The 25,299-nt window shown below is 36.3% G+C and overlaps 1 protein-coding gene across 2 annotated transcripts in view; it reads right to left on the reverse strand.

Annotated features, from left to right (window-relative positions):
- Window positions 1–405: 405 nt before the first annotated feature.
- LOC107026317 (protein TRANSPARENT TESTA 9) overlaps window positions 406–25,299 on the reverse strand; it is a 31,355-nt gene continuing 6,461 nt past the window's right edge. The window contains exons 8-21 of one of the 2 annotated variants that reach the window (XM_027918410.1): window positions 25,110–25,230; window positions 24,832–25,024; window positions 23,057–23,385; window positions 22,101–22,189; window positions 21,938–22,026; window positions 20,306–20,413; window positions 17,270–17,335; window positions 3,919–4,056; window positions 3,189–3,294; window positions 3,030–3,101; window positions 2,163–2,221; window positions 1,851–2,010; window positions 1,497–1,663; window positions 406–1,143 (exon numbers count right to left, since the gene is read on the reverse strand). In XM_027918410.1, the coding sequence (XP_027774211.1) occupies window positions 868–1,143; window positions 1,497–1,663; window positions 1,851–2,010; window positions 2,163–2,221; window positions 3,030–3,101; window positions 3,189–3,294; window positions 3,919–4,056; window positions 17,270–17,335; window positions 20,306–20,413; window positions 21,938–22,026; window positions 22,101–22,189; window positions 23,057–23,385; window positions 24,832–25,024; window positions 25,110–25,230 (1,973 nt within the window). In that variant the 3' untranslated portion in view covers window positions 406–867. The remainder of the gene's footprint in view (window positions 1,144–1,496; window positions 1,664–1,850; window positions 2,011–2,162; window positions 2,222–3,029; window positions 3,102–3,188; window positions 3,295–3,918; window positions 4,057–17,269; window positions 17,336–20,305; window positions 20,414–21,937; window positions 22,027–22,100; window positions 22,190–23,056; window positions 23,386–24,831; window positions 25,025–25,109; window positions 25,231–25,299) is intronic. The other variant, XM_015227233.2, reaches the window with a different exon arrangement.

The raw sequence follows: 25,299 nt of genomic DNA on the forward strand, positions 1-25,299 counted from the left end.
CCCCCCCCCTCCCAATCTCTCTTGCCATATATACAAATACATATATATAATATCCAATTACCTAACCAATATACATACAATTCACCTTTCTCCCACTCTTTTCCCCCTCTCTCCTCTCTCTCCCAGTCTCGCTCACCTCTCTCCTCCATATAACATGTAGCTAAAAATTATAATTATCAAACTATAGCTATGGAGAGTAATTAATTATGTGAAAGTTCCTTCTTCACAACATATCATTTTTTCGAATGATGAATTTGACTAATACATGCAATTGGATTTTCATGTAGTTTGATGCATGTAAATGTTTGTATCGATTTCCAACAGCTAAAAAGTCAAAATTATAATTAAAAAAACTATAGAAACAATTTGATCACATTAAAATATACAAATGAAAACTTACTGAGATAGAATGAAACACTGACAGATACTTTATAAATGCACGCAACTCCAATTTTTAACATACAGTATCTGAAAACTGAGCAAACTTAGTGAAAACAGAAGCTTGCTCACAAGTCACAACTTTTACATTTTGCGGAGTTGCTACAACATCTTTACATATGTGAGGAAGGAGGAGGATTCAAAGAACTAAAAAATTGACCATACATAATAGTCAAGTTAATATATCAGAAATGATAAAGGTAACCTAATATACAAGAATGGGCGGCACTATCACATACTCTAATTTACAGACACCTAGGGCTTCCTTTAAACATGTACAAAATGGTGGTAAAGCTTTAATATTATCTCCACCACCTGCTATAAAATGATATTGCGGTAGAGACAGAGAAAATGAAATATCAAAGTGGTGAAAATCCCTATATGGTCATATTCTTGTAGACGTACTCTCACGACTCATGAGACCTGAATCTATTTTGTTGAAGTATCAATAGTTCTTTCAATGACAAGCATAGGTTTTATTCTTCTCTCAACCTCACTGCTCAGTAACTTGAGCTCTTCAACAATCATAGAAAAAGCAGCTTTGCAAGAATCTTCATCTCGAAAAGCCAGAGTCCACCGCCCATCAACCAAAGCTTTTGACTTGACTTTAGGATGGGCCGTATGCTTTGCACCATCTGTGCAAGGGAAAGAGGATGGACGTATTCGAAGGTGTAACCATCTCATGTGCTTCTCGTCAATTCTGGGCTGAAGTGGGAAAGCAAGAAAATGACAACCATAGACTAGATAGATTATAACTACTGATTTTTTCTTCAAAGAAAATTCCAGTCTAGCACAGATTGGGAAGTAGTAATTAGTGAGGTTTCCATTTTAAAAGATCACTGGGATTAGGGATATCATTGCAAGGTCGAATTTTCAGGTTCATTTCGAGTAGGTTGTTTGCTTTCTATTTGGTAGTTCTTCTAAAGCTACTCAATGCAAGGTCTGAGTTTTATCTAAAGCAGCCTAGTCATTTTTATAAAAAATCTACCTAATAAAACAGTGCATAGCTTATTTAAAAAATAGATAGCAGTATTAGCCCCCAAAAAAGGTATACTTACATTGCAACCACCCAGAGGTGCAACTACACGAACCACACCAAAGCTTGGCCTCACAGGTAATTCATCAGCAAGGATAAGCCATCCAGAGGTTCCTATAGTGATGGCTAGAAAGTGGAAATGACGTTCTTTGCCCCTCTCAAATGCAATTCTACAAGGCACCGCACCAACTACAGAACCACAGAGCAAAGCAGGTTTAGAACGTTGACAATAGGTCCCTTCATAGACTAGATATGTTAATACCATTTGGTCTAGTATTTGATGTGGCATTGGGAGGTTATGAATTCTTTTCTTCTGTTTTGAGGTTTAGAAATGCTGTTAGGAAGAATATAGGAAAAACAAAAAACAGAAACTGACCAAGACTTAATTCAGCGCTTTGTTTTGGACCCAAACTGTCAATGCCAGCCCTTTTTGCTCGGGATGTTTCCATGACATCGACTGTAGGATGTATAGGAGGTTGATCGGGCAACAATTTTCCTTCTGAAAAAATATGAAGCTGATGAAGTAGTACAAACACCTGCAGATTATCAAACAAAGATTAGCTAGGATATCAATTTAAAGCCAAGTTTATTAATTATTGGAGATTCGCGGTGGACACTAGTTTTCCATCTCAAACATGAGGAGGCCCCAAAAACATCAGCATTCATGTCAGATAAGATGCAGGACAACCTTGACAATCTCGAACAATCTTTCACCAGCAGCAAAAGATGATTCCCCAGAAGCAACTTCTGTCATGGAAAAAACAATACAACAAAATTAAAAGCAGAAGAGTCAGGATATGCCAATCAAACATTCAGTAGACTCTAAATAATTAGAAGTTACTTTTCATAGAGAAATTGACAAAAATAGTCCCTTATCTATGGGTTAAGACTCAAAGTCACCCTTGAGTTATCACGTGGGGCACTAATAGTCCCTCACATTTGCAATATTGGTGTACTTTTGGTCTTCCCCAAATTTTTGCTTATTTTTTAATGCTGATTTTTTCCATGACTTTATATATGGAATGTTCAATCATCTTTTTATACATTTAGTAGAAATAATAACTCCATGTGAGCGAAGGTGAGATGAAAAACACCTTGTTCTGTTAAGAAGAAATATAATTGCAACTAAACAAAGAACACCTTGACATATGACGTTGCAAGAAGAAAATTTTGTATTATTGCACGTGAAATCGACGTGATAAACCTCTCGATTTTAAGATATATCTCTACTAAATAAAGCAAGGTTTTCTTCTCACCTTCTCTCACATGGGGTTATTATTTCCACTAAATATATAAAAACACAATTAAACATTCCATAAATAAATTCTGGAGAAAATCAATGTCAAGAAATAGGTAAAAGTTTGAGGTAAGGATCAAAAGACAAGAGCACCAAAATTGCAAATACGAGGGATTATTAGTATTCCAGGTAAAAATTCAAGGATGACTTTGAGTCTTAACCCAAAGATAAGGGACTATCTTGGGCTTTCTCTCCTTCTCATAACCTTAAGATAATTAAAGCCAAAAGATCAATAAGGGAAGAGAGGAACAACCATACCTTCAGAAAGGAACTTGTGTGCGGGCAAAAGCATTGATTTAGGATCTTTCCTTGGTGAAGAAGCTTCAATAGCTGCAAGAGACATGATCTTCACATTAATTTATCATCTAAAGGGAATAACAGAAACATTTAACAAGGGGAAGAATGGGCATAACATACTTCTTTTGCACTTCCTCCACTCATCACATAGTACCATAATTAGCAGATCAGGCCAAGTTCCTTTTGTTTCATCAAGAATACAGCTAGTACAATTGTGGAATGTATCCTTCACACATTACAAACACCCACCTCATTAACAACAGGTTAACCAAGAAATGACTATTACAATCAAAGTTGAATTTGTTTTTATCATCTAGTAAAGAAAACGAAAGAAGTAACCCTCCTATGAAGACTCTTCGAAAATTTTGAGTCCAACAAGATATAATTCTTACTTTCTCCATCCAACTTATACGGTGTTGACTTGCATGTAGTTTAAGAGATGAAAGAGAATTTAACCAAATATATGCAAAGCACCAAAAGTATTCTTTTAAATAAGTGGTGAAGAGAGTTCCACAAGTCATTTGATTGTAAATAAGTGATGATGAGGGTCCCAAGAAGTCATGTCCGTCAGCGTAAATGGGAATAAAAAATTAAGCAGTCTCAAAGATAAAAGTGTCCTTTTGCAAGAGTAAATGGGAAAGTGTCACATAAAATGGCACCAGGGAGTAGAATGAAAGAGGCATAATCCTCATCGTTTTTCGAAAAACATGCTTAATGCAATCTTTAATGCTACAAGCCTTTGTCGCACCAACTACTGCTGACACAATTAGATAAAAAATTCAACCAACATAGATAAAGCAAATGAAGAAGTACAAGAGGTAAGTTTCTAGTTGTTTGCAAAACAACTTACTTTCAATAATTCAAGATGATGACTTCTAAAATCCGCCTTACTGTATGGAAGCAACTGGCGCAAAAGCCAACCACCATCCCACAATGTTTCTGCAGAAATATTTGACCTGCAGAATAGACTGACCAATGCATCGAGTACCTATAAAAGAAGTTCACTTATTTGATGATATTTTCAATCTTAAACTAAATTAATACAAGACCAATAACAAGTAGCTACTAATAAAACTGTAACCAAATCATCAATACTAAAGACTGAAATTTGTGTCCCTGTAAAGCTCTAGCTTAAAGAATTTTAAGCACTAGAAATATTTAAGTAGCACCTTGAATTTCACCACATGAAAAATTAACTCTCTTTTTCTTGCCATATGATGACAAAGCCTAAACTGGAACCTAGGAATTTCTTAAATATTATACAGCCTAAATCAACTGTACAGGTTTTCTTAATAAATATAAGCTGCCCAAAAGGCCAAATTCGTTAATTAAAAAAAAAAACTGTACAGCCTTCTTTTTTGGTGCCAAGTTAAATGTTCATCAACAAAAAGGAAAGATGATGCAACAAGCAAAATCATTATATAAGATAACACAGTTGTTTTCACATGGGTCCATCATTTTTAGGAAATTTCTTTCATACCTGAGGACTGATAATAAGTTCCGAGGATAATCCAAGATGCTTAGTGTTAGTTTTTAGAGAAGGAAAAACATAACAATCTTATCTTCTTTTGTTATTGAACAAGTAGGAACATTAGTTTGATAAACGAACAAAGAAAAATGTATGAAAAGCAAAACTACTTACTTCATTATAACACAGATATTTATAGGAGTTTATAAGTAAACCAACTCCTAAGGATAAGATTAAAAAACTAAGGATAAGGAAAAGGATAAGATAGAATTTAACTACTAAACAGTAAATAACTACCCTAGTAAATAACTACCCTACAATACAGACAATTTGGACTGATGCAGTTCTGATGCATATTTCTAACACTCGTCCTTGCTTTAAGAGCTGCAAACTCCAAGTTTCTGCCTGAGAAGTTGAAATTTATTGCCTGATAATGGTTTGGGGAAGATATCAGCCAGCTGCTCTTCAGTTTTGCAATAGAGGAGAATCACGTCACCATTATTTTGCACTTCCCTCAAGAAGAAAAGCTTGATGTTAAAGTGTTTTGTTTTCTTCAGGATTATGAGAAATTGCTATTGCAGATTGATTGTCCACAAATACTTCAGTTCCCTTCGTCTGATTCATGTGCAGATCACCAAAAATTTTCCTCAACCACAATGCTTGATTTACTGTTGCTGTTGCAGCCACAAATTCCGCCTCTGCAGTGGATGGAGCCACAATGTCCTGCTTCTTTGAGCACCACGAAAACATTCCTGAGCCAAGACTGAAACAATATCCAGATGTGCTCTTCATGTCATCTGCGGATCTAGCCCAATCACTATCAGAATACCCAAGTAGTTTCAAATCTATTTTTTTCTGAAACCTGACACCATAATTGATGGGTCCTTTGATGTATCTAACAACTCGTTTTGCTGCTTTTAGATGCACCTCACTAGCACAATGCATGAACCTCGATAGAATGCTTACAACATACAAAATATCAGGTCTTGTAGCTGTGAGATACATCAAACAACCGACTAAGCCTCGGAAGTACGTTTCTTCCACTTTCTTTGCTCCGTCATTCTTGCATAGTTTCTCTTTTTGGTTCATAGGAGTATTCATCTCCTTGCAATCTTCCATGTTGAATTTCTTGAGAATTCCCTTAGCATATTTCTTCTGGTAAATGAAAACTTCATCTTGTCCCTGCTTGATTTCCATACCAAGAAAATAAGACATTAGACCAAGATCAGTCATCTCAAAGGCTTGCATCATTTCTTGCTTGAAATCCTCGATATGCTTTGTATTGTTTCCTATAATTTGTACATCATCCACATATATAGACACAACAAGGATATTAATGCCATGATGTTTAACATAAAAAGTAGATTCTGATAGACTCTTTTCAAAGCCTAAGCCAAGTAAATGGCCATCTATTCGACCATACCAGGCCCTTGGTGCCTGTTTAAGTCCATAAAGTGTCTTTCTTAACCTATAAACTTTGTCCTCATTTCGTTTCTTCACAAAGCCTTCAGCTTGCTCAACATAAATTTCTTCTTGTAGAAAGCCATTAAGGAATGCTGATTTGACATCCATCTGATACACTTTTCAACCCAACTGTGCAGCAAGAGCAAGAAGTAACCTGATCGTGTCAAGCCTAACTACTGGTGCAAAGTATCGAAATAATCCACACCAAAAATTTAAGCGTACCCCTTAACTACAAGTCTTGCTTTATGCTTATTCACTGAACCATCGATATTTAGCTTGGTTCTAAAGACCCATTTCAACCCAATTATCTTTCTGTCTTCAGGTTGATCAACAAGCTCCCAAGTGATGTTTTTCTCAATCATAAACAACTCTTCTTTCATTGCCGCAACCCATTTTTCATCATTTTCGGCTTCATTGTACCCAGCAGGTTCACATACTGCTACATTGCATCTCTGATATATATCACTGAGTTGTCGAGTACCTTTGACTGGTAAATGATCCACCATTTCATCTTGTCGTGAGAGTGATATTTTCTTCTCAAAAAACTAGGTAGGAGACTTTTTTGCTTTGTCAGAAGTGTTAACAACAAATTTCTTCGAGTCTTCCCAACACCACTCTTCATTTTCTATAAAATTCACATCTCTACTAAAGATTATATTTTCAGTTTGTGGTTGGAAGACTTTATATGCCTTTGAAACTGAACTATATCCAATAAGAATGTCTGGGCCAGATTTTTTATCTAGTTTATCTCGTTTAACCCGAGGAATGTAGGGAAAACAGAGACAACCAAACACTTCAAGAAAATTTAACGATGATTTAAATCCATACCAAGCTTCAAATGGAGTTCGGTCTTTCACTGCCTTTGTGGGAAGCCTATTTTGAGGAAAACTGATGTATTTGCTGCCTCAGCCCAAAATTTCTTTGGCAAGTTCTTCTCGTGCAACATGCATCTGGTCATCTCCATAATGTATCTGTTTCTTCTCTCGCTTACTCCATTTTGTTGTGGAGTATAGGGAGTAGTAAGCTGATGATGAATCCCTGCTTCCTCACATAACATGTCGAACTGATAAGAAGTGCATTCCTTTCCATTATCTGTTCTTACGGACTGAATTTTACAGTTGGCTTCATTTTCTACTTTTGCTTTGAACTTCTGAAAAACATTAGAAGCCTCTGACTTATGCTTGAGAAAATAAATCCAGCAGATGCGGGTTAGTTCATCTACAAAAATGATATAGTAAAGACACTACCTTTTAGTGAAGGAGTCCTTTGTGGTCCTGCTATATCAGTATGAATTAGTTGCAATTTGTTCGAGTCTCTCCAAGTTGTCTATGAAAATGGAAGTCTGTTTTGTTTTCCATATTGACACGCAAGACAATTTGAAGAATGTACTTCTAAAACAGGCAAGTCCTTAACTATTTTCATTTTTTGCATTTTAACCAACCCTTCATAGTGATAGTGTTCGAGTCTCTTGTGCATACTTCTGCAACACTTTCTTTTGCTGAAAAAACAACATGCTCCTCCTCAAATGGATCTAATAAGAAATTTTTGCCTCTCATTCTTACTTTAAACATTTCTTGATCTGAAGCATCCTTGATCAAGCAATGATTATCTTCAAAATTTAACTTGTCGCCTTTTTCCATCAATTGACCAACACTAATCAATTTTTGATCTATGTCAGGTACATAAAACACATCAGAAATTGTTTTTGTATCTGAATTACTTGTAATAGCAATGGTTCCTTTCCCTCTTACAGGAAGATGGTCGCCATTACCTATTCTGACTTTAGTAATGGTCGTGGACTTCAATTCCTTGAAGAGAGACATGTCATTTGTCATATGATTAGTGCATCCACTATCAATCAGCCAACAATCACTAGATGATCTACTTGAAAAACATGTAGCAACAAAGAGTTGATCTTCCTCCTCACCCTCAACAATTTTAGCCTCTGCTTCTTGTTGCTGACTATTGTTCTTGCAAATTACAGCTTCATGCCCAACTTGATTGCATTTACTACATTTAGCATCAGGCCTTCTCCAACATTGATATGGTGGATTACCTTTCTTGTTACAATGCTTACAAGGAGGATAACTTTTCTTTAAGTGTCCAGTTTTTCCTTTGGTAGTACTTGTTGAAATGCCTTCACCATTCTTCTTGTTCTTCTTCTTTTTGTTTTTGCCTCCATCTTGAGGCATGGCAAACAATGCTCCCTCTGTTTTTCCTTTTTCTCTCATGACTCTTCGTTGTTATTGTGCCTGCAAAGCATTCAATAACTCTGCGAAGGTGATCTTGGACAGATCCTTCGTGTTTTCCAAAGTAGTTATGGTTGCTTCAAATCTTTCTGGCACAGTTACCAAAATCTTGTCAACAATACGTGAATCATTAAACACAGAACCAAGCAATCTTACCCTGTTTGTTATGTTCAAGAGCCTTTCAGAGTAATCTTTGATGGTTTCAGTTTCTTTCATCTTCTGCATCTCGAAATCTCTTATAAGATTTAGCACTTGCATACCTCTGATCCTTTCATCCCCTTCATATTCTGCGTTGAGATAATCCCAGATGGATTTTGCTGACTTTAGAGACATAATTCGAGTAAAGATTGAAGAAGATACTGCTGAAAATAAACAGGCCTTTGCCTTTGATTTTTTGGTTTTCCTGTCTTTATGGTTTTTGATCTGGGCCATAGTAGGATTGTTAGGCAACAGAGGAACTTCATAATCCTCTTCGACTGCCTCCCACAAATCCATGACATCTAGATATGCTTCCATCCTTACCGCCCAAATCTGATAGTTATCACCATTAAAAACAGGTGGTGCAAATAAGAAAAACTTGATTCTGCTTCCATAATTGATAATCTTGTCTTGTTGATTACAATGAAAACACCCACGGATCCCTCAAGAAATAAATGCTCTGATACCAATTGTTAGTTTTTAGAGAAGGAAAAACATAACAATCTTATCTTCTTTTGTTTTTGAACAAGTAGGAACATTAGTTTGATAAACAAACAAAGAAAACTTTATGAAAAGCAAAACTACTTACCTCATTATAACACAGATATTTATAGGAGTTTACAAGTAAACCAACTCCTAAGGATAAGATTAAAAAACTAAGGATAAGGATTAGATAGAATTTAACTACTAAACAGTAAATAACTACCCTAGTAAATAACTACCCTACGATACAGACAATTTGGACTGATGCAGTTCTTATGCATATTTCTAACACTTAGATTATGTGTGAAGTTTTATGTGGACTTCACGTATTAAATAGTTAATTTTCGCTATGTTTGGAGACAATCCCTCAATTTTTCATACTATCAAAGTATGGCCTTTTCTGGGGGGAAAAAGCTTTAAAGCTTTTTTTTTTGCAAATACTTGGAACAAAACAATAACTCGCTCCGAACTTTGGAGAAAAACTTTCAACTACCTTTGAAATTGAAGAGCTAAATATGTTTTCCAAGAATTGAAAAAGTTCTTCTAAATTTCCAAGAAAGCTTTAAATAATTTCAAATTTTGGTTTTCTCAAAAAAAAAACAGAGTTTGAGAAACTGATAAAAGGACAAAATTCTTCAAGCATTTTTCCAGAAAATACCAGAGAAACACGTTCGGTTCTCTACTAGAAAACACCACTTTTGTACTACTCTATTTGTCATGTTTTATTCACACTTTCTCAAAAAAGTGGTGGGAATAAGGCCTTTCTCAAAAAAGTAGTGGTCTTAACTTGTAGTAGAAAACACCAGTTGTTTGGAGATCTCCTGAAGGCCTTGGGAATAGTATGGATACACCAAAAGTAAAAGGTCACTAAACAATTCATTTTAATGCTTTGGAAAGGGATGCTCTTGTTCTCAAAACATCTCTAATTTCTCACTCCATATTGTCCACCAGATGCAGGCAGGAACAATCTTCTTTCTCTCCTTGTGTCCTGACTTATTTCCATCTCTATACCAACATGCTAGGACTTCTGCAGTATTTATAGGCATGGTCCATGTTATACCTCTCAAGTTAATGAAATACTTCCATAGTTTCTCGATCACTTTACAATACAAAAAAAGATGGTTTATTGTCCGTCTCAAATTCACAAAAATAAACATCTGGAGCATAAGTCCTTTCCCCTTTTCATTAAGTTATCCTGAGCAGAATAGATTTCCTCACAACAAGCCATGTGAAGTAAGCCACCTTATGTGGTATCTTCCCTTTCCAGATCATCTTCCAAGGCCACAACTCCTTGGTTTCAGTTGAAATATCTAGTAATTTGTAGGTTGATTTCACCTTGAACTTGTCTTTCTCCAGCTTCCATATCAATTTGTCTTCCTCAGAGTTGAGATTCTAGGCTTGTTCCAAGGTGCCCTGCTCCACCCTACCCCAATTCCACCCCTAAGTGGACATATCCCAGCAAGAGAGGAACTTAAATGGACAGGAGGTAGCATTGAGAGAAAATCTCTCGACAAGGGGAATAATAGAAGGACCTTGGGCTGTATGTGGTGATTTTAATGTAGTAAGGTTCATCTCAGAGAAAAGAAATTGTGAGAGAAGAACCAGAGGCATGAAGGAATTTTCAGATGTTATTGAAGACCTGAAATTGGTAGACCTACAGCTTCAAGACAACAAGACGTGGTTCAAAGGAGACAATCTCGAGACAACCTCTAGAATTGATATAATTTTGATATCAAAAGAGTGGGATGACAACTTCAATAACATAAGGCACAATGTTCTACATAGACGGTCCTGTAGCATTACAAGGGGATGTATAGAACAAAAAGAAGCACTTTAAGTTTGAAAATTGGTAGCTTGGCACAGAAGGTTTCACTAATAGAATTAGTAGCTGGTGGCATTCTTTCAACTTCGCCGATAGACCTGACTTTGTTCTTGCTTCAAAACTTAAGGCTCTAAAAACAAACTTAAGGATTGGAGCATGAGTAAACAAGGGAATCTAGGAGCAAAAAGGAGAGATGTTCTTAAAAAACTATCTGAGTTCGATGAAATAATCAAAGGACAGAGGAAATGGGAGATTTCAAGCAAGAACTCAACTTTACTAGAATATGAGGAATTACTAAAAAATGAGGAAATCTCAAATCCAGATCACTATGGCTCAAAGAATGGGATAGGAACACCAAGTTCTTCCACAAAATGGCCAATGCTCACAAAAGATACAATAACATCGATCAACTGGTAATAGAAGGGGAAGTGTCTCAGGATCCTTCAAGAATAGAAGGGGAAATTGTAAAGTTTTACAAGCAGTTGTACACTAAAACAAACAGTTGGAGACCTGGAACAACAATTGCCCCACACTTACACTTTGTTTCGATCATTGTTACTCATTATTTTATAATGTATTGTATTGTACTCTATTGTACTGTATTGTATGGTAGATACAATGTTTGGTTAGACTGTATTGTTTGTTGTTGTTTAATAATATTTTCATTGTTTGGTTTGATCGTATCGTATTGTATTGTAATTTATAAATTTACTAAAATACCCTTAATTATTCTAGGGTAGGAGGTCTGACTAGATTAAAATAATTAAGATAAAGGGTAAAATAGTATTTTGAAATATTATGCAAATATATTATTAGAAAAAGAAATTAAGTAACAATGGGAACACACCAAATTGGTTGTTCCATAAAATAGGGGTTTTCATTGTTACGTAACAACGAAATTTAACAATACAATACAATACATTTTTAAGTAACAATCAAAACAAACATTGTAGCTATAGTAACGATACAATACAATACAATGAATAACAATGATCCAAACATAGTGTTAATGGTGGGGAAATAATGCATTTACAAAGAAATTTTGAGGAAAGTGAAGGTCTAAACTGTTTGAAGATGTGTGCAATCGATAAAGCCCCTGGCCCTGATTGTTTCACTATGGGATTCTTCCTTAAATGCTGGGAGGTGGTGAAAGCTTTTCAAAACTTCTATGATCAGGAAGTTTTTGAAAAGAGTTTGAATGCCACCTTCATAACCTTGATTCCTAAGAAGAAAGGTGCCAAAGACTTGAAAGATTCAGGCCTATTAGCTTGATTGGAAGTATCTACGAACTGTTCGCCAAAGTTCTCATAGAGAGAATGAAAGGGGTCATGGCCAAACTAGTGGATTCTCAGCAAATGGCTTTCATCAAAGGTAGACAAATCATGGATGCGGTTCTAGACAGAAACAAAAGAAGCCAGGAATCATGTGTAAGCTTGACATGGAGAAGGCATATGATCATGTAAATTGGGAATACTTGTTGAGTACTCTGGAGAGGATGGGTTTTGGAAGGAAGTGGATCAAGTGGATCAAACAATGCATCCCCACAGTGAGGTTTTCGGTCCTCATTAATGGATCCCCTACTGGAATCTTCGGTGCACAAAGGGGACTTAGACAAGGAGACCCCCTATCTCCTTTTCCATTTTTTAATTGTTATGGAGGGTGTGAATAGCATGATCAAAACTGCAAAGTTGAGGGGCTGGTTGAGTAGTTTTGAGGTTGGCAGAAATGGAGGTAACGGTATGGAAGTGACTTTACAACACCATGGGTCCACTCAACAGATTGGAGGGTGGTCAGGATACGTTATGGTGGAAGGGCAACAAAAAAGGTATTTTCAAGGTGAATTGTGCTTATAACTGGTTGAACAACTCCTTCCCGTTGACAAGTAAGTGTCCTTGGAAAGGAATCTAGAAATCCAAAATACCCCTCTAAGTATCATGTTTTGTGTGGTTATTGGCTAAGGAAGCAGTTATGACCCAAGACAACCTAATGAAGAGAGGGATTCCATTGTGCTTAATATGCCTATTTTGTGGGGAAACTGCCGAGACAGTTAACCATCTTTTTCTACACTATAGAGTAACTAGCCAGCTGTGGAGACTATTCCTAAATCTCAAGGGCATGTCATGGGTAATGCCAAGCAAGATCACTGAAGCCATTCAGAGTTGGGAAGACGCAGGAATGCAGTCTAAGAACAGAGAGAGATGGAGAATTGTCCCTGCTAGCATTTGGTGGGCAATATGGAAGGAGAGGAATTCCAGATGTTTTGATAGTATAGAAAATAGCATGCAAAAAGTCAAGCTTAATTGCTTGTTGCTACTGTGTTTTTGGTGTAACCAATTATACTCAAATCACAGTATCACACTATCCCCCTAATTGATATACTAGACTCAATTTTGGTTCAGATAGATGGATTTGATGATCTTATTGTAAATATGGTTCAGTACTGCCTATGTTTTGGTTGTAGTAATATACAAAGTTACCTGTTTCAAAAAAAAAAAAATCTCTACAAAATCTGAAGTAGTAAATGTGCAAAAATTCACCGGAGATAAAGGTCCAGAGCTTTTTTTTTTTTTTGACAAAGAGGTCCAGAGCTTATGGCTAAAGCACAACAGATGCACACCAAAAGGACAACATTGACCAACTTGTAATGATGGAGCAACTTTGGAGGACATAGAGTTATTAAGGGAGAGATAATAAGGTTCTATCAATAACTGTATACAGAATCAGAGGCATCGAGGCCAGATTGCAATTTAATTGGGGGAGCACCCAAATCACTTAACATGAAAAGGAATGGTTCCAAAGACCCTTTGGAGAACAGGAGGTTCTCGATAGATTTAAACTTTGTACTATTGATAAAGCTCCTAGGTCAGATAGGTTTAGCATGGAACTCTATGTCAAATGCTGGGATACTATCAAAATATCATGCTGTTTGTTCAAAATTTTCACAGCCAGGAAGTTTTTTTAGAAAGGTCTAAATGCACCCTATATAACCTTGATACCAAAGAAAAATGGAGCAAAGGACTGAGGTTTCAGGGATAAGCAGTGTGTACAAATTATCTCCAAACAACTGATTGGAAGGCTTAAAACAGTGATGCATAAGCTGGTTGACACACATTGGACATAGAAAAAGTATTTAATCAACTGAGACTAGAGTTTTTGCTAAATATACGGAGGGAATGGGCTCTGCGACACCAGGTGAGAAATCAAGAAAATATATATATATGTTCAGGGTACATATAATTTATTTTTGCACCAAAAGCTGTAGGCCAATGAAGTGAGTTGAGAACCATTAATGTCTCAAGTTCAATTCAGCCAAAAACACTAAGTGATTTCTTCCCATCAATCCAAGCCTTGGTGGACAGAGTAACTCGGTACCTATATTGGTGGGAGGTAGCAAGGTACCCCATGAAATTAGTTGAGGTGTGCGCAAACTGGCCCCAGCACCACGAGTTAAAAAAAAAAGACTAAGTTTTGGCACAAAGTGGATCCACTGGATCAAGTTTTGCATATTCACAGTAAGATTCTCATTCTGATCAATAGATGACCTGAGGTTTTTTTTCCATCCTACAAAGGTTTGAGACAGGGAGATCCCAAATCACATTTCCTCTTCATTTTAGCAATTGAAGGACGGACTAATATATTGCCGACAGCTGGATCAGAGGCTTTAAAGTTCACAATATACAAGGGGAAAGCATGAAAATTACACACCTAGTTTATGCAGATGATGCCATTGTATTTTGTGATTCATATAAGGACCAAATGATGATGCTGAGAACAATCTTTGAAGGGGTATTAGGACTACATATCAATTGGAGAAAGAGCTTACTACATTCAGTAGATGATGCACAACAATTTCAACACTCTGATGAGATCCTTGGAGGGGAAATGAGACTCTTATCTGCAGTGTATCTTGGAATGCCTCTTGGGGAAAAAAGCGCAGATAAATAGGCGTATGGAATGGAGTATTGAAGAAGTGTGAAGAAACATTATCAAGATGAAAGAGTCAATACCGCTCCATGGGATTGAGGGTGCAAAAGTGGTTTTAATGTATAGTGTTCTAGATTCCCTTCCCACTTATATGACATCTCTATTCCTCATCCCAAAAAGTGAGAGAAAAGATGCTTTGAGGAAAAAAATTTATGGCAGGAGAGAAACGAAAGGAGAGGTTCCCATCTAGTCAAAGGGAAAATAGTTACTTTGAGCAAAAAGCAGGGAGGCTTAGGCTTAAAAAATCTGAGATAACAAACCCAAAGTCTTCCTCATGAAATGGCTATGAAGATACACATATGAAGATCATTCGTTATGGAAGAAAGTAATCAAGAATAAATGTGAAGAGAGCTTCGGGAAAACAAAGGAGGTGATCATTGTATATGGTGCAAGTGTTTGGATCAGAACTCTATGTAAAGTTTCAGTAACAGAACAAACTAGAGAATTGGGAATGGACAAAAACATCTTTCTGGAAAGAACTGGAAGGGACATGACACTCTTCTTGATGTATACACGTTAAACTAGCAACAAAAGGCCACCACCACTGATGAAGTATGGACCACCACACAGAGATTGAATATCAGTCTCAGGATAAGACTTGAATGACTTGGAAATTGATAGATTTGCAGAACTCTACATCACACTTAACCAATTCCGGGTGGATCAGGTAAAGACAGATTATGGTGGCTAGGAGCATAACTCAGGGAATTTTACTGTCAAATCATCTTATAATTGTATCTGCTTAAATTAAAATACTGACACCCAAGTTGAGCATTGCATATATGGAATATCAAGATCCCATACAAAGTTGTTCCTTTTGTCTGGTTGGTAGAAATTTAAATGATGAAGGATCTGACTTCTAGGTCTGCACCCGTATCAGACACCCACAACCAATTCTGAGCAACTTATGCTGAAACTGGTGTTGTTGATGTTCAGAGCTATATTTATAGTTTGCACATAATGTTAAGAATAAAGGTGGAATTATGGAAGTACACAATCCACCATCAATATACTAGGATATCAAAACTGAAGAATTACCTACATACTTGAGACCTTTAAGCTAAATACGAAGGCACATGTTATAGGTATGCAGTGGTTGACAAAGTTGCAAAGAAGAAATGTGGACTAGGAACTGAAAATCTGATAGCAGAAAATTTTATTAAATGGCTATGGAGATCCAATGATGACCAGCAGGAAACTTTTACTGATAAAGGAAATTACAGCATGCTGGAAATTTTGTACTAAACCAGCAACCATATCATATGGGTAGCAGTACGGAAAATATCAGAAATCTAGGCAACAATGCAATCTAGTAAAGTTGAAAACTGGAGATGGAAAATAAAAAATAATTTGGCAAGAAGTGTGGCTGGAACAGGAACTAGTAAAAGCACATTCCCTGACTTAAACAACCAGGAAAACACAAATATGCTGCAGCATACAGTGAGCCTCATTAAAGTCGAAGGAGAATGCAAGATTAGAAAGTGGACAAGGTCAGACAGTCCTATGAGAAATGGGGGACAACCTAAGGAGAGAACCTGATCTATAGTCTTTTTTAAAAAAATGAACCTGATCTATGGTCTATTCTATCGAAAGGAGGGAAAAAAGGAAAATTGATAGAATCTTGATCTGACGTTTTGAGTAACATTTACTAGGACAAAACGATAGACATGGAAAATTAATGGGAAAACAAATCTCCTCCATAAGTTGCTTGTTTTGCCTGGATAATTGCATATGAGACATGCCTAATTAAGACATCTTAAAAAGGTGAAGGATGATACAGCACTAGACGCTTTGTATGTTCTCACTCATTTGAAACTCCAGCGAATATGTCGCTGCACAGTAACTTCAGGTGACAGATATAGGTTCATTCATAAATCACTGTGGAGTACAATGTATGCCCAAAACAGTGAAGGATGATGTTGACAGCTGGAAATGGCATAACTAAGCAAGCCATTGAAGGTCATTTAGAACATTATCGCGGCATGCATTCTACTGAATGTATGGAAGAAACATAACTGCAGAAGATTCTTAGAAAAGTCGGACGCTGTACGAAGCCCGTTTTGGTATAAGATGAACAATGTAAATAATGTTGATACATTGATGCACTTCATTGACTCCAATGTTATTGAAGCAGCGTTGGTCCTTTTCATCTTAGCACCTTCTTGGCCATAATAAAAAGGACGATCCATTTATATAAGATGTAGTTCTCCAGCTTCTGTTGCAGTTGAACTTGATGAACATGCAAATGAAACAGGAAGACAATGCAAATGCAAAAATCTCTGAAACGCAACCTCAAGGGCGGATTTCGTGCAATCCCCTTGAACTAGCAAATGTTAAATACAACCACTTCTCCGCATGCTTCAAATATAGTTACCAAGTAAATTTCCATGTTTTATGTTTTAACGAGTAATGGAAGCCAACATATGTAAAATGTTGCTAAAGTATATTACGAACTAAGTACAAGAAAAGAAACAAAAGAAAAACGAGTGACCATAAAAGATAACACATGATAGTCCATGGACAAAATACATACTTCAAATCTCTGTCTACGAGGAGTCACTGTAACTTCCTTGCACACGCATAACAATCCGTATTTCTCCTGTCATAAAATCAAGTTAAATACAATTAAACATGGTAGCTTTTATGAAATCACCGAGCCAGACAAACATTAGAGCTTATTTCTTTTTTAATGTCTTCCTACTCAGACAACACAAGCAAGAAGCGACTGCAATCTCTGTTTGGAGATTCTCAGAGCATTTTCAGAAGCGACTAATAATGTCTTCCTAGTGCATTTTCAGAGCAACCGACACGGGTGCGGCAGCACTTTTGGGGAGTCCAACAAACATCGACTTAAACAGCTTAGGTATTATGATATATACTTAATTAACGAGTATAAGATACTTTGTCCCAATTTATGTGATGAACTTCTATTTGAGGTTAATCGTCATAACTTCGATCAAAACTCTTCAGTTGTAATAAAACGTTTGAAAACCTAATCTCAATTGTAATAGAATTCTTGTAGGAATTTCTATATGTTCAAGTTTTAGTTTTAAACTGAGTTAATGTCATTAACTCCAACTCAAACATGGATACTTTAAAGTTTTTCAAGGAAAAAAAACTATATCAAACATGGAAGATGGAACAACCGACACGGGTGCGGCAGCACTTTTGGAGAGTCCAACAAACATCGACTAAAATAGCTTAGTATTATGATATATACTTAATTAACGAGTAAAAGATACTTTGTCCCAATTGTGATGAACTCCTATTTGAGGTTAATCGTCATAACTTCGATCAAAATTCTTCAGTTGTAATAAAACGTTTGAAAACCTAATCTCAATCATAATAGAATTCTTATAGGAATTTCTATATGTACAAGTTTTAGTTTTACATCGAGAGTTAATGTCATTAATTCCAACTCAAACATGGATAGTTTAAAATTTTTCAACGAAAAAAAACTATATCACACATGGAAGATGGAACATATTTTCTGTTGTACCCGTTGCTTGAGTCAATAGTTCTATTGCTTATTTTACACATTGATACTATGAAATAATATGGCCAGAAATTTCAATCGTTAATATATCATGAGTGAATACACTTCTAGATATCAAAGCATAGCTTACAGATGAAACAACAGAGTTCCAACATAGAATACATGGCTATTTGGGTCTTGAAAGTTCACAACTTACTCCTGAAATTTTATTCCCTACAATAATATACGATTTTGTTTATAGAAGACAGAAATCCATGGTATTAAAATCCGAAGAACCTATGTCACTTCCGTTATTCTTCACATCTTTTTTTTTAAAAAAAATAACAAATTTGGGGGTAGGAGAAGGGGAAATGGGGTTGGGGACTACAAGGTGGGGAATCGAACCCTCACCAACAAAGTGAAAATTCAAGTAGCCAACCAACTAAACTACTAAGGTTCCTCTTGTTCTTCACTTCTTAATATTGAATGAGGAATATTATACGTCTTGTACTTAGAATAGTTGCATCTTACTACAAAGCAGTAAGAGTTCCAATTTATTTTACAGCAAAACATATGCGAGGAACATATATAACAACAGTAAACAATCCAACCAAATACGCAGGTATCTTTTGATATTGTCTAGACTAGCCAGTCAACTAGCTCTCGGAGAAAAATGAGCTTCTGTAACTAAATCAATCTTCTACTCCAAAGTACAGACTGGATTGTGGATGAGATGTCCTGACATATTATATGGGTGCCCCATCTGTATGAACATCTTAAGGAGAAGGAGGGAAATAATAAGATTTCACATTCCCTAATGAGAAGGATTAGGCACTCAGATTAAAGCCCTTTGATTAACAATCGGATAATTTTGTCTTTCTCGACAAATTCCCTTTAGGTAGTCTTTTCATTTGGTCACGAGTATACTTCAGTCACACAGCAATGAAAGCATCAAAAGTGCAAAAACTCACCGTATCTTTTCAGTCTACATCGTTTCCCACATATTCCATGCCTTCCATAGATTGTGATAATTAATTTTATTGATAATGGTTTAATCCCTGAGAAAACATATGTAAGACTGGCCTGCCAAAGGAGTCATCAAGAAAGTGTTCTTTTAATGTTATTAATACTGGTTTAATCCCTGAGGAAACTACAGGAAACTCATGAGCGCTTTAAAACTTGTCTGGAAACAAAAACCACTTTATCTGTGCAAAATAAGTTCTACCCCCTGAAAGGCACTCCTATTCCTTACAACTAAGTTCTTTACAAATAACAACTGGGACATCTTTACTACATGAACCTCATGAGTACATCAAACTGGACTAGAAAGAAAAACTAGACTCTAACCCGTACAAAATCATTTACTACCCCTCATAGGCTCTCCTATATCTTTCCTTCTAAATACCTATATAGGAAAAAAGGACCAACATCTCATCCTCATTATTTGGTTTGAACGTATTTACTTCATGTGGAAAAATTCATAATTTTGTTATGGAAGCTTCTGTATTTCCCTGATACACTGGATGCTAAAGGAAGAAATAATAACAGTCCCTCACACCCAATGAATAGATCACTTCAGCTCTTGAAATAAAAATGAGTTTGTGAATGCTATCTAGCCTATAATACAACTGACAAGTGTCGGCTTCTTTAGATCACATATCACTTTACTCCTTTCTTTCATAAGTATTGATGAGAAAATGGACCTTGGCCTCACTCAACCACGAACGCTAGTTCAAGAGGTTAAAATTGCCCAAGACCATATAAGAGAAAAAAGTTACCACATTCCACACCGATGTGGAACTCTAACAAGTATCATACATCACTATCCTAAAGGAACTTTCAAAAAATAATAACAGTTTCATAAGTTAGGAGGATTTCAAGAGCTTCAATAGTAAAACTACCAAGTCAAGATTTAAAGGTTAGATTTGCTACTAAACAGAATGTCTAATCTGTCATATCCAGAAGGGCAAGATGAATTGGAATTCTCAATGGGCTGCTAACTCATAGTTACTCTCCATATTTAAAGGAAAGCAACACATACAAGAAATTGAAAATGAGAAGAGATGGGAAAGAGAACCAATACTACAATACTACCTTCAACTTTTGGAAGTAGCAATCCATTTCACTACCTATTCCATCCTTCACCATATTTTCTGAGGAAAACAGTTGCTCTTCCGCAGATCCTTCACCAACCAAAGCTGCCTGTATAGTCACAAACATGGCAAGAACATACTTACAAATAATCAATCAAGTCACCAAGCAATACATTCTTTACCACAAGAAGTACATGTCATATTGAACGGAAACAAATAAGGATGAACTTGCTAAATAAGGCACATACAAAATGTAGCCACTGGACGAACTGCTAAGCAGTAAGTTAGGTCAGCTTTTTGATTTTTGAACCGACATATCTCTGAGCGCCAGCGGTGAGCGGTTCAGAACTTTAGATAATGGATTCACTCCTCTAACCTTCTTCACTTAAATACCATCCCTGCGGCAGGGTTCAAACCCATGTCATACGCCTAATCTACACATCACACATTGCGCTCTTACCACTAGAGCAAAGCCCTGGGAGCTTGTTGGTTCTATCTCCTTAAACTGGATTTTAGATAGATATGAGGAAGAGATTTCAGGAATGGTAAATTAGGATATCTCATCTTCTCACTTCCATCAAGAGAGATAATTGCCAGTGGAAGCTTCTTTACAACACAAATGCTCAATAATTCCTTTTTTTATAAGTAAAACTGTAAAAGTATTTTCATTCGACCCAAATGCTCAATTAGTCTCAGTCAGAACATTGTACAGACCCTATTTGCCAGTAGATGATATCATTTATGCATAAACCAATAATGAGTGCCTACCAAAGTGAAAGACAAGTTCTACAAAACAACAATAAGACCAACAATGTTATATAGGAAAGAATGGTGGACCTCTAAAATCAAACACATCCACACGATGCTCTCAAGCCTCGGAGGAGAGCAATCTCTTGTTGAAAAAAGTGTCGCAGAAATGTAGATGTTAAGACAAGTGTGCAATCATACACGAGAAGGCTCAAGTAGCACATAGTGGATAAAATGTAAAAGGTCGCTTGAGATGATATGTTCATGTCCTGCGCCGACCCCTTGGATGAGTCGATTTGTAATGTGAAATCATGGTAGTGAAGGTATTAAAAAGGGACAAGGTAGACCTAAATCACTTGGAAGGAAGTTATATCGAAGGACCTACATTATTAGGATTTATGCAGGCTTGTGAAAGATAGGGAACAATGCCAAAACAAACTATATAGGAGATACCTACTTGTTGAGAATTGTTTTACCCATAATATTTTGTTATTTCATTAGAATATTGATCTGAGAAGAGTTCAATTGAAGTAACATGGTTGGGGGGAATCCATATAGCCTCCCCTACTTGCTTGGGGGTGAGGCATAGATGTTGTAGTAGTATCACTTGTAGCTACGCTATAATATTCAATTTACAAAAAGGTAAATCAGTTTTATCGATGATTTTGTTAGTCGAGTGATATTACATTCATATATAGGCAATAATCATTATCTAAACATAAGAATTCATAAGGTCATAGATCTTAAGATATGCTATTGTTGGATAGGCTTTTATATTTCGCACCTTTCACATTCCAAAGTTAAAGCATCTGACCTACTTTAATAGAAACTAGTTAAACAAATCTCCAACTTAATTTCAGAAAAGTCACTTTCGTATAACGATTACTTTACGGCTGCAACATACTAATAAGAGTTTCTTCTGTTGTTTTCTTTGTGGAAGAATTCCAAGAGCATCAAGCATTGATTCTTCCAGCTCTGCAGGCATAAAGGTTCTTATAAGAGTGGGGCAAAGCATCTGAACGAAAAAAACCACAAACCACTTAAATAACCTTTAGTCTGCAATAGTGTAGCCAGCATGCTTAAAGAACCCGAAACTTGAACGTCGTCACCAGTAGTAATATAAGAAAGTAAGGCCTCCCTACAGAACAGAAAATTGCAGGAAAAAAAGCAATGAGTTTAAGTGATTTGGCTGCTCCCTCCAAATGTACTGATTTACAGTACATACTACTTATAGGTGTCAGACACAACGAAGTAACCAAAGCGTTCAAGAAGTTCTAAATACTATTTACTGCTAGACCATCTAAATAAGAGTAGAAGTAAGGAGAAACAAGAAAGTAAAAGACTGAAAAAAGAAAAACAACTAGTTTTCATCCAACTCATGCTGAGCTGGTGCTGGTGAAAATCATTCAAAACAACAACTCCATAAGTGTTGTGTAGAGTAGAGAGAAAACAGAGAAGTATACAGAACAAAATGATCAGAATCCTACAGACAAACATGATATAAGAAAATATGACATATGATAATGATTACTTATCTAGAAAAAGCTGAAAGATTAACCTATAGAAAAAGTGAAGTGGAAAACTAAGATTCGATGACTGAGTAAGTTAACAGTCTCAGATGTTCATAGATTTTGATTATCAGACAGGTTTCAACTATTTAAAAGCAAAACTTAAAGAAGTTATGTTTTAACCATGATAGGAGGTTCCAAAATCTTGCCAAAAGTCATGACTTAAAAATTCAAGTGTTCTCTAGGGAAGTTGATAGAGATTCTTCTTAAAGCAGAGTGCTTAAGTGTATTATTCAGTAAACATTACATCCCTGTAGTCATCAGTTACTGTTCATCCAAGACAACAATTTTTTATTGTTATATGTTCTAACGATAATTCACCTAGTGCAGTGTTAGCAAACTTTGATTTGCAGTATGCATCTAACAAATTAGTAGGTAGTAGCCCACCTCCTTTACAAAACAGCAAATAATTAAGAATAAGATGGAATGTGAATTACCTTAACGCAGGATATGTGCTCCTATGATCTGATTGAGAACTATCGTCCTCTGGGTGATTATTTAAAGAGTTGGATATGTTCGGAATTAGAACCCGTAAACTTTGACTATCAGAATCTGATCTGAGGCCACTATTTTCTGAATCTTGATTTTCATGTGACATATCATGGTTAACCATGAAACCATTCAGTTTAGCTTCAGACCTTGGGACAAATGTTTCTATATCACAAAGAAGGACAGCAGCAACAATATTCGCCAAATCTTTTATCTTAACAATGCGCAAGATGCAACAAAGTAAATACAAGGAAGTTGCGGTTCCAATTCCTGTATCCTACATTAAAGAAACATGAAAGTAAAAATTAGACGTACATGAGCCACAAAAGACTATAGGGAGATAAATTCCAGCAACCAGCATACAGTGAAAACAACAAATGCCAAGGGAGAAAACCAAATCCCAAGGCAAACTCATTGAAAACCCATGTACGTTACCAAGTTCACTCAGCATACTAGTTCCTTATCGGTTATCCCATTATCTTGTGTCACTACAAGCCCCTAAAGCTTGCTACAGCCACTTCTACTTACTTCCTTTCAAAGAACTACAGAAGCTTTACATTTTAACCCCAATCCCAAACTTGTATTACATCTTAAAGTCATTTTTAATGGTCGGAGCAAAAATCTATCTTTTTATTTATTTCTTTGATAATTAACAACTTAGATTACAAAGTGAAAAACTTAAATACGGTCATCAGTTTCAACTCTAGCAATTCAAAGGAGGGATAAGATAAAAGGATAAAATGGAGTTAACCACAGAAAAATTATATAAATTGCTTTATTGCAATTTCCCCTCATTTCTTTTTTTCTATTTACCTGAACTGTAATAATAAACAGAAATAAGACTCGCTTCTGACCCTTAAGATACTGCTTTGTGTTTTAGATAATGGTGGTATCCACACTAGCTTGTGTGCACCTCAACTATTCCACCGGGTACTTGCTACCTCCCACCAGCACATGCAAAAGGTACTTGTTTGCCAAAAAATGATAAATGAAAAAACCTAATTGATTTGCTCCAAACGTTGGAACATGCTCACTCTTAGAAAATATATAACTGTGAGAAAATAGAAACTTTTGACATTTTTCTAATTGAAGCCAATAAACAAAGGACCAAAGCGGAACTGTCAATGCTGAAGTGTGTGACCATCTATCTAAAAGCTCAAACACTTTAACATGTTTAGGGGATGTGGAGAACCTAGGTTTGAGTCTCATTGTCGCCCATTATCAAAAAGTTCAACGTGCTTAGCCCATGAAGAGAATCAGGCTTCATGTGAGGGGGCATATTGAAGACATAGTTAGATGAGATTGTCACACTTCAATATAGTTATCTAAAGGGTCAAGCACGTAGAAATTCCTTTTGATAGTGGGTGACGGCAAGACTTGAAGCCAAGAACTCTGCTTATATTGATACCATTGAAATGTGTGACTATCTCATATAAAAACTCTTCCTTTTTAATATGGTAAACCGCACCCATCCATATTGCCTGCCTACAGTGCCTAGGAGCTCAACAGTGGACCTTTACCTAGGGGCCCTTTACCACGTTGCTCATTGATGACTTGATCCCTACCTTACAATTGGAGGCGAAGTGTGTCACTACGCAAAAAAGTTAATTTAGAGGTCTGATCTAGTAAAGGCAAGGACCTTAAGTAACCTTCCCAAATATTCTTGCTTCTATATTTTTCACTACACATGTAAAGAATGAGAGAGTGGGGTTTAGGTCATTACACTGTCTTTAACAACTTCCATCCGTAAAGAAGGAAGTATTGATGGAAATATCAGCACCTTCAATATGAGGTCTGTTATTAGCCTCCCAATGTCTGGAATCCCTGCCGAAATAACATCACTAAAGTAATAGAGGTTATCCTCAATCTCATCAACAGATGAAAGGATAGAACCACTGGTATCTGAACCAATACACCTGCATCATAAATCATTTGTCACACAGCAAATAGGTGGTTGCATAACCAGTTTCAAGGACAACATAAAAATAAGAAACTACTTACTTTGAAGCATTAACCAACTTGTCCAAGTTGATGCATTGCTCCCGGAAAAATTTGACCAAATTTGAGAAATAACCGGTATGAGGATCACTGGCAACAAATTTGTTAACAGCCTCATCGCCAACTGTGAACACGGTGAAGGTCATTTAATATACAACCAAAAACACTGCGAATGAGGGAGAATATAGAGAAA

Source organism: Solanum pennellii, chromosome 7 (genome assembly GCF_001406875.1).
Source record: "Solanum pennellii chromosome 7, SPENNV200".
NCBI classification, from domain to species: Eukaryota; Viridiplantae; Streptophyta; class Magnoliopsida; order Solanales; family Solanaceae; genus Solanum; species Solanum pennellii.